This window comes from Colletes gigas, unplaced genomic scaffold (assembly GCF_013123115.1).
Source record: "Colletes gigas isolate AHSC1104 unplaced genomic scaffold, ASM1312311v1 Colletes_gigas_Sc00031, whole genome shotgun sequence".
Taxonomy (NCBI): Eukaryota; Metazoa; Arthropoda; class Insecta; order Hymenoptera; family Colletidae; genus Colletes; species Colletes gigas.
The window spans coordinates 1491580-1505232 of NW_025106660.1; the positions used below are offsets into that span (position 1 = coordinate 1491580).

The 13653-nt window shown below is 42.4% G+C and overlaps 2 protein-coding genes across 2 annotated transcripts; both read right to left on the reverse strand.

Moving 5' to 3' along the window:
• Positions 1-2367: 2367 nt before the first annotated feature.
• Positions 2368-13277, reverse strand: LOC122402001. The gene is made up of 10 exons (XM_043404490.1): positions 13096-13277; positions 11803-12023; positions 6531-6651; positions 5561-5726; positions 3704-3897; positions 3272-3489; positions 3027-3209; positions 2882-2960; positions 2644-2822; positions 2368-2569 (listed from the first exon to the last, which is right to left on the reverse strand). Exons 2-10 carry the CDS (start codon positions 11997-11999, stop codon positions 2368-2370), a joined length of 1539 nt encoding a protein of 512 aa, XP_043260425.1. The 5' UTR covers positions 12000-12023; positions 13096-13277.
• Positions 4221-4901, reverse strand: LOC122402002 (probable small nuclear ribonucleoprotein E). The gene has a single exon (XM_043404491.1). The coding sequence runs from the start codon at positions 4841-4843 to the stop codon at positions 4559-4561; it is 285 nt and encodes a 94-aa protein (XP_043260426.1). The 5' UTR covers positions 4844-4901; the 3' UTR covers positions 4221-4558.
• Positions 13278-13653: the final 376 nt, after the last annotated feature.

The window sequence follows — 13653 nt, forward strand, 5'->3', positions numbered from 1 at the left end:
AGTAAAGTACAAATCCATCAATCCCTGGGCCCTACATCTGTAAATACAGTATAGTTTAAATATATTCAAACACTCACGTTTTGCAGTGTCGCTGGTGGTGACATTCAGGCTGGCCAATGAACCGTCGTCGGTTGAAACACAGTTTTCTGACGAACACTTTCTTGCAGCGATACCATGAGAACCTGTAATACATTGACCATTAAATTGTAGAATTAGCAATTCCTTAGAATTACGGAAGCCACTCACTGCCACGTTGAACTAGTTAGCGCGTGAAACTAGGCCGAGCTATCGTATAGAGTGTTTATTTTTTTGTACAAATAACGTAACGTTAGCGAGGAAATTAAAAAAAAATTGTTAAAAATACGCGATTAATTTTTTAAAAAAAATTGATTCAAAATTCGTCGAATGATATCGAAAAAAACCGCTTTCGATTCTGTTATACTTAAATTTATATGCTCGCAAGATTCGATAACATTTCAACGGATATTTAGCAATAATTGAAAACTGAAGAATAAAGATTTTACTTTTGATAAAAAGCCTGAATGCTAATATATTTACAATAATTCTCATATTTCGACGACCTTTCAGATAGGAAATGTAAATCAGATTGAGAAAGCGTTAAAAATACATCGATAGATAAATGTTAAAGTTAGACAAAGATGGCCACGGTAACCTCGCTACCCTTCGGTATGAATATTCAACATACGCGAACCATAAATTCTCTCCGTTTAAGAGTGCGTATATATTCGCAGCATTCGCGAAGGATATTAACAATTTGTAATGAAATATCAGTTACTTTAGGTGGAACGTGTTTTTGTTGCTTCGTCAGTTTTACATTTCGAACGAAACAGGTTCGAACACGTCTCGTTGAAATACTCGCGAGAAATAAACGTGCGCGCGCGCAGCTCTAATGTACCGAGACTTTTCGCAATATCCTTGCACGAGAACAGCAAATATTACGTGCAGTGGGTAACCTAATGTCAATATTCGAAGTTATTGCATAACTCACCTGTAGAAACGATGTCTAACGATGAATAATTAGTTAAACTTGCAAATAATTCGGAGCAGAATGTCCTGCACTTCACACTGTTCGAAAACCACCAGAAACGCCGGAACGTGGAACGGAAATGTGGACCGGAATAAACGGAACACAACCGCCTCTAACGGTTGAGCTATTAAATACGTGGACGAGTCAAAATCTTTTGTTGCATTTACAAATGATTTCTTAATAATTTGTTTTCCGCGTATTTAAGTGACAAATTATTGCTAACCTTTATTCAAACAGTTACTTGTCTCGTTCTCAAACTCATAAACTATGGTTGTCGGTGGCCGGTTACGATACTCATGGCGCTCTCTGCAATCGATTCATCTCGAAAGCAACGGTCATAAAAATTAGTTAAAAGGTGATTTCGTTGCTTCGTAGTATTGCACCCACAATGTGTAGGACGATGTGCCATTATCTGTGATAATAATAACATTGTGCGAAATACTCTGAAGAATTCCTGAATAAACGTTTGAACCAGTCGAGAAGCATCGCACGGTAGCAGGGAAACATGAAGGGAAGAAGGTAATACAAATATTTTACTTGAACGTTTCCGAGGGAAAGTGCCAAATAATTTATCGAGTCAATATTCTTCGTTCCCAGTCCTAAATAGATTAATATATGATCACAGATTGTCACAGACTTATATGGCAGAAGGAAATTTAAATTTTGGCTAACGATAAGTAGAATAGGCACGATCTTACTTATCGAACGTACATCCGTGTCATCGGCGTCTTTGATAGTCTAATGTGTATTCAGTAGTTCGCATTTTTCCGTGGATTTTCACATTTCACGTTTACTTTCGAACGCGCCACTGTAATACAGATTAGATTTCGAAGCTATCTGTTCACATAGTAATTTAACGCGCGATTTAACGAGTTTCTTGAGAATCGGTCGGTGTGCCGAAGCATATCAGTCGTTCAATACACGGGTCACGTACTATTGTTTGGCATACTTTAATTCTGTCGAGAGCCAAAGTCGTTAATTGCAAGCCAATATCGGTCGATTTCAATCGCCAACTCATTTACGTAAACGAAGCTAATACGACGATCGCGTGAAATTCACGTAGACATTCAAATTGAATCGTGTGAAAAATATAAATAACGAATTAAAATATGTAATGATTCATTTACGTTTATTCTGAATAGTATAGAAATTACATTTCTGCTAATTATATTCTGTGCACATATATAAAATTTACTTCAATTAGAAACTGAATAACAAATTGCACTCTTACATTTTAATCTTTAATAATACATTTCCATTTTGTGTTGTACTCGCGAAGGTATATATGTACAAGCTTATGGAATGAGAAATATTTACTGTTAATGAGTAGATTTGGGAACTGAATGGCTTGGAGTAAAAACTTCATAATCGACTACAGAAAAGTGATAGTCTCCCATAAGTACAGTATTGGAAGCATGTTCACCATCATAACTGTGAGGAAGATTACTGTAACTTTCCATATTCACATTGCAATTACTGGAAATGAGTAAGTCAGCTCCAGCCCCAAAAATTGGTCCAATGCTGTAAGGATGTTAGAAAGTTAAATTAGTTCTATTCAAATGTAGCTATTCAGAGTTAGAAAGATAGATATTTACTCTGGATGATAGCAAATTGCAAACGGTTTCTTCACAATGTCGTATTTAGTTGGAGATACATCTTGATTGTTTGTTAAAGTAAACAGGAAAGCTTTTTCTGAAAAAATGTAGTGGCCTTTAGCATTTGTTTTGCCCCATGGCGCGTCGCTAAAACCACCGCAAATTTCTCCTCGTATCCCCTAAAAAATTATACAAAGTCTTATTCGTTCATTTAAATTGGCGTCTTAAAATTACATACCAGTGCAATCACGTATGTTGGGCAAACTCCGTCGCAATGTCGATGAAAAGATGTTGCTGAGTAACCATGACTAGAGGCTCTAAAACGCGTTGATAGTTAGCATACAGCATGACGATCAAATTTGATCTATATACTGTAAACGTACCGATACACTAAACGCCAACTTTGTTTCGGTGACCCGTACCATTGATTTAGAAGACGTTGAAACCCCATCTTATCGCGAGACAGAATTTGTGATCCAGGAAAGAGAAACGGACTTACTCTTGGCTGTAACCGCTTATCTGCACAAATTTCTGCATACTTGTTGGGTAGTGCTGCATATCTATACCTAAAACAAAACGTAAAAATCGAAAGCCTCCAAGAAAATCAGAATTTCCTGGCAAACCGTACCTTATGAATTTTGAGCCACTTGATCGATCGGGATTGAAAAATTCGTACCTCTCCAAGGATAACTCTATAGGCACTGCTCCGGTTGGTTCTACTTCCTCTGCAAACACCTGGCTGTCGATTAGCAGCAGGCGAACATGATTTATCACTCCAGATAAATGTTGGCAAACCCTCACGCGTTCCTCCTCTGTCCAGTGTTGAGTAGGCTGCGTCACCCCTGCCTAGGAGCGTGGTCCGTACGGTTAAGCGTTCCTTAACTCGTAATTCTAAATTCCGATCCAAGAACCTAAGGACCCAAGGACCCGGTAATAATCGTATGCGACATAAGGTCTACAACCTTGCACGACATACGCGTGGTCAGAGCGTTAAGTCTTCTTGGAATTCAAGGGATTCAAAGTACTCGGAAACGGAATGGAATTTTGAATGAAAAAGAACCTGATATTTAGCCCAATTTAGAACCGCTCTCCAAACATCTTCCTCCTCCAGTCCTAGGTAATCGGAAGATATAAGCTTCACTAGTGCATCCTTCGGAAGATTACAGAATGCTGTTGTTTTTACTGTATCTACAGCATTTTCTCCGATGAAAGCAAAACATCTTTCGATAAAAGATGAACAAGCTCCTTTGCCACCTGTGTCAAAAAAGAATACTTTATTATTTTTAGGCAATTAATGTCAGAATACAAGCTTATAGATAATACTTAACTTTCATGAATTTTAGAGTAATATTATCTTCTTTCGAATTTTATTGCTTACATTGTATATGATAAATAAATAGTTAGGGGCTTGTCAAATATATAATCATTAATAAATATGCATTATAATTCAAAAATATTTATTAAGCACAAGTTAATTTCATATTTATTACATTAATTGTTTTATCATGTAATATTTACATCTATAGTTATTATAAAAGATAAACAGTAGTACAAAATTGAATACAATTTAATGCCATCTGCACAAACAAGATATACATTACACAGTTTTTCATCGGATTAGTTTTTAATGTATGAATATTCTAAATTCCTTGAAAATTACAAGAATGCAGTGATAAATTCATCCTTCGGTAGGGATTATTGTCAATTCGACATGTCAGTGATATTTTCATTTACTATTCGTATCAAATGATTTAAAATTGTTCACTCTCGTTGTTCTGAATTATGGGTCACCTTCATAACTTTGTTTATGTTGAGAGTTTTCGTGTACAGTTTACACGCAAGATCTTTTCACAAAGTATAGAATAATACGTTTGTTATTAATCTTAGAATGTCCTCCATAGTTATGGTTCCATATTTAATTCACTCCTGGATTCGTATTCTGTATTAATGTTATATTATCGCCTTTTAACATGATGCGTCCGAGCGGTTTTCTGTTTTTCGTCTTCATATGATACTCCTCTGCATCGTCTAATACTAAATTCATGTATTCGTCAAATCCAACGATATGACCCTCGATCCGAAGGTTTATGTTCTCGAATAACCAAACTTGCACACGCGAACGGTTTTGCAAATATCGAAATATAAGGTTGATGGGCTGTACCATCACCTTTTGCACTTTTTGTGGTCCTTTATACGACATTTTTGTTAGTTTTCAAAAATTAGCAGGCAACGTTTAATAAACGCGTGCTTCTTGAGTACCGGACGCCGGAAAATATGGCGTCGTAAACGTACCAACTGTTTCTTTCTAGTGTTTTTATTCTACTTTTTAAGGTAGGATCTTCGTAAATTTCATACATTTTAAATTAATATTAGGAAATTGGGGAAGAAAAAATCAAGGGCGTATACAAAGTAGTGTTCTGTAAAATTTAATACAAATAACGAAAAATTCTGATAGAGATAAAAGTTAAGATATTGGCACCACTGATGTCGTAAAATCTCCCCATAGCGTGCTGCCCTTGTGGCAAATATGCCGACTAGACGGCAAAGATCACAGTCGGTAACTTACTATACGAGCTACGAGAAAACTTACTATTTCAAATATAGAATTTTCTTATCTTCACAAATAAAGTATACATCAAATCCTAACATTAATATTTGTAAAAGATAACGCAGAAACGAAGCAAGAGAGTGTGCAAACGTAAGAACCAGTATAATTTATTACTCTTTAAGTATGTGAATCCCTAAGAATCACACGTAATGTTCTATACTTTGTACATTTAATTCTCAAAGACAAAGGCATTTTCCGAGCAATTCAAACTTTACGTGTCACGTCTGTCGAGCAGAACGAAATCGACAAGTTTGACAATGGAAACTGTTTGGTGCTTCAACTTTTAATAGGATACCATGAATAACTTACCGGGAACTCGCTCTTGGGCATCCAGAGCTGCAGTCAAAAGAGCACATGCGTTTCCGGGACTAAGAGTGGCTGAGACGTGTTCCTCGCAACTTCTCCAAAGTTCCTCGACTCCAAGTTCTTGAGCGAGACCCAGCATCTCGAAAATACCGCTGTCCTGTAGCATGATCTATATAGAAAAGTTACAGGGTGAAACTCGACCGTGCCTTTGGGTCAACGTGAAACTTTCCTAAGCAAATTCTTGTTCAGGGTACCCCGCAGATTGCCATACAAACTTTGTCAGTGCATTCTGCGATTAAATATAATCTAAAAATGCATAATCATAGGTTCGCGGAATAGCTTCATTCTAAAATTATAACAAAGATATTTTCTTATTTAGATTTGACGCCAGCCACTGTCGATACAGGCTAGACATCAACGTAATATTAAATTTATTGTGGACCAAATATCACCAAGTCTAAGATTAACTCTACTTTTTAGTTCGTCTTGTGTATTTATACAGATGTTCCTAAGGGTTTCTTTTATAGTCTTCCACAGATAGAAATCTAAATAGGTATATAAAATCCGATGACCCAGATGGGTAAAGAACTGGTTCTTCTCGAGATAGTGTTCGTTGATCTATTTTTTACATGACAAAATTTGTATGAAAATTTATAGAATACTCTGTACAAATCAATAGCTCAGCACACATATTTCATGTCCACTTTCCGTTCCATTTACGTTTTTATATACTTGAACCAGCTCTTGGCTGTTTCTTTATGCTGTACAAACATCATATTTTTATGCAGCGTATACATTTGCGATAGAAAATATTTTTGTTCACCGAATGTCCCTGAATAATATTCCTATCCGTGCAGATGAGCATACAATATTCACATAGAAAGCTTCCGACCGTATAAACGAGGGCTGTCCGTACATTACTAATTAAATATCTATCGTAAAATACGCGTAAGACATCGAAAATTATATTCACCTTGCCGGTGTAAATGTAATGAATGAATTGTCGAAACGTTTCCGGGTGGGCGTGAGGCATACGCACGGGGGTTGGGTTTCCCGGTGTCCCGATCCTCTTGGCAGCCGTGAAGTTCTTGCACCTGCGAAAATCAGTCTCATAGCATTGATTCCTAACGATGATAATTACCATTCGACGGTCGGGGAACAATGAAAGAAGAGCTTCGAATCCGTGCTACGCATCTAAATGTGTCGTGGCTGCGTAGCCCTTCTAACGAACACCCACCGGTACACCTCCTTTCGTCACCACCGCTCCTACTTCTACGCCAGTGTTTCTTGTTATAAAAGGGCTTAATTGACTTCGTCAGGAAGCTCCGTTGCCACGAGAGGTGTTCGTAACGTACCCGCGGTTGGGCTTTAGTTTTCGTTCCTCTAGAAATTAATGGCGACCTTCGAAAAGTCACTTCGCACCCTTTCTCCCTGCGGCGAGGCGGCAGAACACGGGAGAACGAATCTTTTCTGGCACTTCGAGCTGGAAGCGGATCCCCCATGACCCATTGGGAGAGCATTCGATCTCGGCTTTTCCGTCGTACACCATTTCCTACCTCACACGGCACGACTAGATACACAAAAGGAAAGCTTTCAGCATCGACAAGTCTAGAAACGAACGGTGCACCCTTTTCGCGTCTGAATCGCCGGCGCATCCTCTTTTATACACTTTTCGACGAGTGAAAAATGTTCGGAAATACTTTGTATATTAATTTCGCGCGCGCGTAACGTTCATTGTCTCCGTCTTCCTTTTGATCTGCGTTTATTTTTATTCTTTATTCGGATTATAGCGGTATTCCCGACGCGATAAAAACGAGGGTCGGTTCCTCGCCGAAGGATACAAAAGACGAAATTCGATCCGGTTCGACCCTCGAAACCAGAACCTACCCTTAAAGACGACGAGTTTTTAAATTCTGCGCCCGGGATTAAACAGGGCTTTCGTACGTCCACGAAGACACTGTCGAGCAAAACGACAATGGTTTCTAATAGCACTGAGCTCGACGGTGCGAAAAGATTTCGCGCTCTGGAAACGTGGAGGCCGCGATGGAAGTCGCGAGAGGGCAAAGCGTACCGGGGGGTTGGTATCGAATCAAAAGAAACTCCGTCAAAGAGCGGACGCAAATGGAAAAGGCATGCACGGCGTTGCTTTGATATTATAATATAACCGACGCGTTAACAAACGCTCGGCTTCGTCGACAGAAGAGCGCGAAAGTTGGAAAATCGTGGCCGACCCACGAAACATGGTTGCCGAGTCGACAGAGGAAAACTAGTGCTCAAAAAAATTAAAAACACCCCGCTCGTACAAGGAGAATCATCTATATAGATATATGCCATGCGCCGCGGGTCGACTTTTAACGGACGGAAAAAGCTCGACCTTTATGCTTTCGCCTGCAGTTTGGTAACGACCGTGGGCTGTGCATAATATCAAAGCGATAGTGCGCGCATTTGTTTCTACAAATTAGAGGGAAATATTCAAGTATCGAGGGTCTCTCTCCCCGATGCAATTTCAGCGACGTAATGTATTCTAAAGTAAATCTTGTCCACGTCTCCAACGTACGAATCGAAAATATTCTAAATCGAAGAATCTTGGTGCCCCTAACGAAATAAACAATTGCGATGTCGTTGCGCGTAAGCTAGCCTGGAAGGAAAGAAAAGGAAAAGCTGCTGCGAGGAAAAATAAAGGCACCGGATGCTTGGTCGCGATAGATGGTACGTGGAACGAGGCGAACAGGAAGAAGGGAAAAGAAGGGGGTTCCAGAAAGGCGGGGAAAAAGAGAACGAAGGCACGGAGAGAAGCTTTTCCCTAATCACAGGCGAACGCCGGTGCGGAATCAAAGAAAACCAAATATCAGCGAGCGACGCCGAGAAAAGAATAGGGCATCGCGCGTCTGGTGTGTCGGCGAGGTGTCACGGGGGTGGTAACGTTGGTTCACGAGCTCGACGCGGAGAGAGGATGTTAGGGGAAGGGGGCTAGTGGCGCAGGGAAACGAGGGTCGTGGCTGCTTGGTTTCACGGCGGCAAGGGTTGAATGTCGCCGCGGGCTCCGCTACTAACGACCAAGCGCGCGATTATATAGCGGCTCCGTCGATTTCCGTGCAAAAACCGCCTTCGGTTCCGGTGTACGGGAGTCAAATTCGCGCCCACGCCTTCTTGTTTCCGCATGCCTGTGAAACCTCTGCTTCTCACCGCGGTCCATTATCGGGATCGTTCCGCGATCGATTCGAATCTATAGTATTGTAGACGGGCGCATAATTACGAGCAGGGTTGCGTGTCGGCGACGAAGCCCTCGATTTAGAATTTTACCTTCCGGGGGTGGTTTAGTGAGAATACAGCAATTGAAAACTATGGGAAGAAGTAAACTAAATTATTGAAATTTGTTATGCTCGTTGTATCCCCTTTGGTCCGTAAGTCCACCTGAAATATTTGAACGATGTAGTTTTACAAATAAGCAATTTTTCTGCTAATATAGACACGAAAGTGTCCATCACTGATATTCCCCTTTTGTTTATTTTAAATGAAATAAAAACTCTATTGAAAAAAATCACCGTTCCGAGGGCAAAGGTAGGAGCAAACGCATTTAAGCGTCAGTGGTCGATTCAACGCGTATCTGGACAGAAACGACAAGGAACGCAGGGATTGCGCGTTCAAGTGCCATCGAGTAGTCAAAGCACGGGGCTTGTTTTTCAATTTCTTTTCTCCCGTTGTCGAGCATCGTTCTCGTCTCCGTCGCGTTTCGAAATGACAAGGATTACAAGGGAACGACGGTAGAGGGGGTGTGGGGCTCGCGACTCTTTGTCAGGATTTTCACCGGACCGGAGAGCACCGCGTAGAGTTCTGAGTGCGGTCGCGTATTGTCCATTCGTTTCTCCCGCGGACGCCTGTCACGAGCATGCGTAACTTAATTTTCCGAGGCCGGTGTCGGCGAAGCGAGACAGGGAGGAAAAGAGGGGCCGATGACAAAAGGACCGGCGTTTCCCTCCTGCGCCGATATCAAAAGGGTTTCACGGAAATATCGTAATTGACTTTACAATTAGCATCGGTTTGTCCCGCGGAATGTCGTTGCCTTGACGCTGGACCCTCTAACACCGATAACCACCCCTCAGCCTTCTTACAACAATTAGAACTCACCCGGCGAAAATGCGCCGCGAGACGGGGACGAATCGTCCAAGTAGGCACTTTTCCCTTATTGTCCGACTAATTAGAACGTTCGATCGATTCATTTCGCCGTAACGATCCGCACAGCCCCTTAATTAAAATTCATCGACGCCCGCGAACTCCGCGGCCCGTTACTTCCTGCCCGAAGAAAGTTCGATGACTTCGCGATCTCTCCCTTTTTTTTTTCCACCGTGGGCCGTTCGCTCGACCAAGAATTTTCCTAGTCTCGCTGGAGGCGAACATTGTTTCGCGAACGAAACTCAGCTTCGAGACGAGCGCCCTTTTCCCCCTTTCTTTCGATACGATCCCCAAAGCGTTGCCGGAACAGGTGAATTACGTATATAAGTTCGTCGACGACTTCAAGAATTTAACGAAGTTATCATTTCCCTTCCGTTGGGTTTGGTCGTGGATTCTGCGGAAAAGTTAACTCTGGGCCTTTTTCGTCGACGAGAGAAAAGTTTCCGGCGCGGTTACCGCGAACGAAGTTCCCCGGAACTTAAGCACGACCCCCGATGTAAGATAAATAGCTCGAATATCGACGCATTTGTTGACAATAGAATATTCTGGCCAGTATTGTTTAATACGAAATAGCTTGGTACGTAGGAAACTTTAAGGACCTCTAATTATAATCAAATCTACTTTAAAGTCCGTTTTCACGTGACTTCGTGTCACGACTTTTAATGCCGTGACAGAAATATCTAGTGAAATATCTCCTGGAATACGTATTCCTCGTCCACCTTAAAATCATTAAAATATGTTCGTGTTTGGTATCGTTTTCATCGTAAGGACCGCGCGGTTCCGATTAAAGCAGTTTTATAACGATAAATGAAAAAGTATAAAACTTTTACTCTTCTGGTTCGGTAACTCATTAGTAACCTAACACTGTTGGTCGCGTGTCGGAGATAACACCGAGCTTCTAACAGTTCAAAGGAGTAACGAGAATCACCACGCGAACCTTACAGAGGGAATTATCGCGGGGCTTAAACAAGATTGACTGTAGTCGTAAGCAACTCGGCGTCCGCGGAGTTTTGTGGCCTCGTGAACCGTAAATGCTTTCGAACGCCGACGTATACTTGGTGGATTAAATATAGCGACTCTCGCAAACGCAGCAGGGAGCAAAAACGGCACGGCCATAAATTACCGTGTCAGAAGCGTGCTTAGAAAGCCTTTTCGCACCTGTGAAAATTCTACGTGGGCGTCCGCGAACTGGAATAGAATAATTTTGTATGGATAGATACTTCCTTGAAAACGTGCGAAACAATGTTCCATTTAATAGCTAACAGGCAGCTTGGTAAAGAATAATTTATCGGCGCGTACTCGACGAGAGGTCTGAAGAAAGTTTGGTATATTTGTTCCACGAAGCTCGTTACATTTCCATTGCAAGAAATGTCGCGAAGATAAGAGCACGTAATGCTCCGCGTTCCCGCGTTAATTCTCCATTTTCTGGGAGCGACGAGACCCGTTTATTTATTTTTCACGGGAGTATCTCGAGCATCTCGCCCCATTCGGTCCGTAAATCAGCGCGCGAGCTTCTCGCCGTTCGTCTCCCGCGTGGTTTCCCGCGCATTTCCAGGATCGTTTCGAGTCTCCGAGGAAATCCTCGTTGCGGATCGATCGACTCCGAGATACGTCGACGAGCTGTTTTAATAAAAATTACGATTAACAATTAATTCGGTCCCACGCGGCAGGCGGCGGCGGTGGTTCGTTTAATAAAATTTCTGGCTCGACTAGCTCCGTTCGTGGGAACGCGTCGAAGTCGTTGGCGTCCCCGGGGGCGTCGAAGGATATCGGGAGGAAGGGAGAATAATATAAAGTGTCTCATTGTGAATGTTTCGGGCAGAGTTGGGTAAATTGTATTCACGAACTACGCATACAAATTTTAGATTCGTAAACTAACTTCCACGTACATGCGTGAATTAGGATTCAATGATCGACTTTGCGAACCGACGTCTCAAAAGCTAATTTACGAACGAGTTATCTGTTAGACGTTCGTGAACAAAATTTGTTATCAAACCCACGTATATAAACGAGTTTAACGAATCGAAATGTTTCAGCAAGGAGCGGAACAATTCGAATTGGGCAATACTGACCTCGCTTGGAGTATAATTCTGTGAGCGTACACCGGCGTCTCGTCCCGACCCAGCAGAAAGATGATGTCAGCTGTATCTTTGTCCTCCGACAGCCGGGCCAGGTCCTCCAGAAGTCTGGGTACACCGGCTAAACCAGCCTCGCCGGACACGCCAGCAGCACCTGGTGCCGCCCCCACAGCGACGGCTCTGGTTCCCATGACGTCTTACTCGAGGATCACCGACTGCAGAGAGAGCAAGCAATTAAACAAACACGTCAAGAATGGTAAGTATTTTCCAAATATCTTGTCCTGGAAATTTATCGATAGACGTCTATTCCATCTGGGAATCTATCGACAGACGTCTATTCTGTCTAGGAATCTATCGATAGTATAATGGAATTCTCTTATCGCCGTAACGACAGCTTTTGTACCCTAACACACCTACTCGATACAAAGACATCGAATCAACAATGGCTGTCGAATCAACCCGCGCTAGGACGATTATCCTTTTCTGATCTCTGGACGACGGATCGCTCGGGTATTGTCGGAACCAAGCGATCCGTCGGTTAATTCAAAATTAATGGGGCCCCGCAAACGGAAATAAACGCGATGACAGCGCGGATGGCGTGTCACTCGGCGTGTAACATTTTCTGGTCGCATCCGCGCGCGAGCACGCCGCGAGAAAAAAAAGCAAAACCGATTAACGTACAATCGGCGCTAATTGCACGATTAATATTTGATTTGCGCCGCGTCGCGACGCGACTCGTCTCTCTCTTCCTCTTTCGTCCCCCGACTCTCGTCACGGCCGGTCGATCGACGCGGAGATTTTGTGTCACGGCGGCTGGCTGATTCCCTTTTAATTAGTTCGGGTTTTGTAGTTTTCGAACGCGTCACGCGCCGATTGTGCCGCGTATCGTCCAACGGAGGGGGTGGAATCACGATTGCCGGTCATTTGCCCTTCCTGAATTTCCTCGCTCCGTCGCATCTCGCATTCCGACGCCGCGATTCGATCAAATAGCCATTCGCCGTCCGGAGGTTTTGTTTACTCCCGGTCGAGCAAGTCGCGTGGCGTAAAAAATTTGTTAACGGCCGCGGATTTCCCGGCTCGCTTCGATCGCCCGCGTTCCATTAGTCGCGCGTCCTTCCCAACGATCCACAACACTCTGGAAACCTGTGTTCCACGACCAAATTGGAGTTTCCAACTTTAATATTTAAAACGGTTTTTCAAGATTCGAAATCCAATTATGTTACTCCATTTACCCCGAATCATGTCGTACTTTTATTTATATGTGATATAGTAGATTTGTATACGTACTCGTATTTGTAATTTAAGTCAGAGACTGCCTATTATTTCCCTGCTGTTTCTCTCAACGGAAATATAATTGTTGAAACGGGAGCTAAAGTGTTTTGTTGAGAATACCTGCTCTAAAAGGTAACTTAATTTCATTTACACAATATCACCACGCGAGTAAATGTAAATATGAAATGGCAAATGCTCCAACGTATCACGCACTCAAAACATGAAATTTTCACGAGCACTGCCATGCAACAGTTTGGTCGCACGGTTTCTTGTCGACGTCACGGTTGAGAGTTTTCGTCGCTCGTCCGGCGTCGAAAGCATCAAGTGGTTAATGGCGTAAACTCTGTCGCCGGTATTAAAATCGTCAAATTACGTTCTCGTTACGTACTTTACACGGAGAGATTGCCGCAAACTCGTTCACTGGTCGCGCACAAACTATCTGCGGTCGGTTGATGTTTGTTTTGATATTCGGTTGCTTCATCGGCCGCCGTCGCGTTCAATATCGATGGAATAAATAAATACGCGTCTGATACGAGCACGAAAACTCTGCCAACAATCGGTACTCTTCGTTCT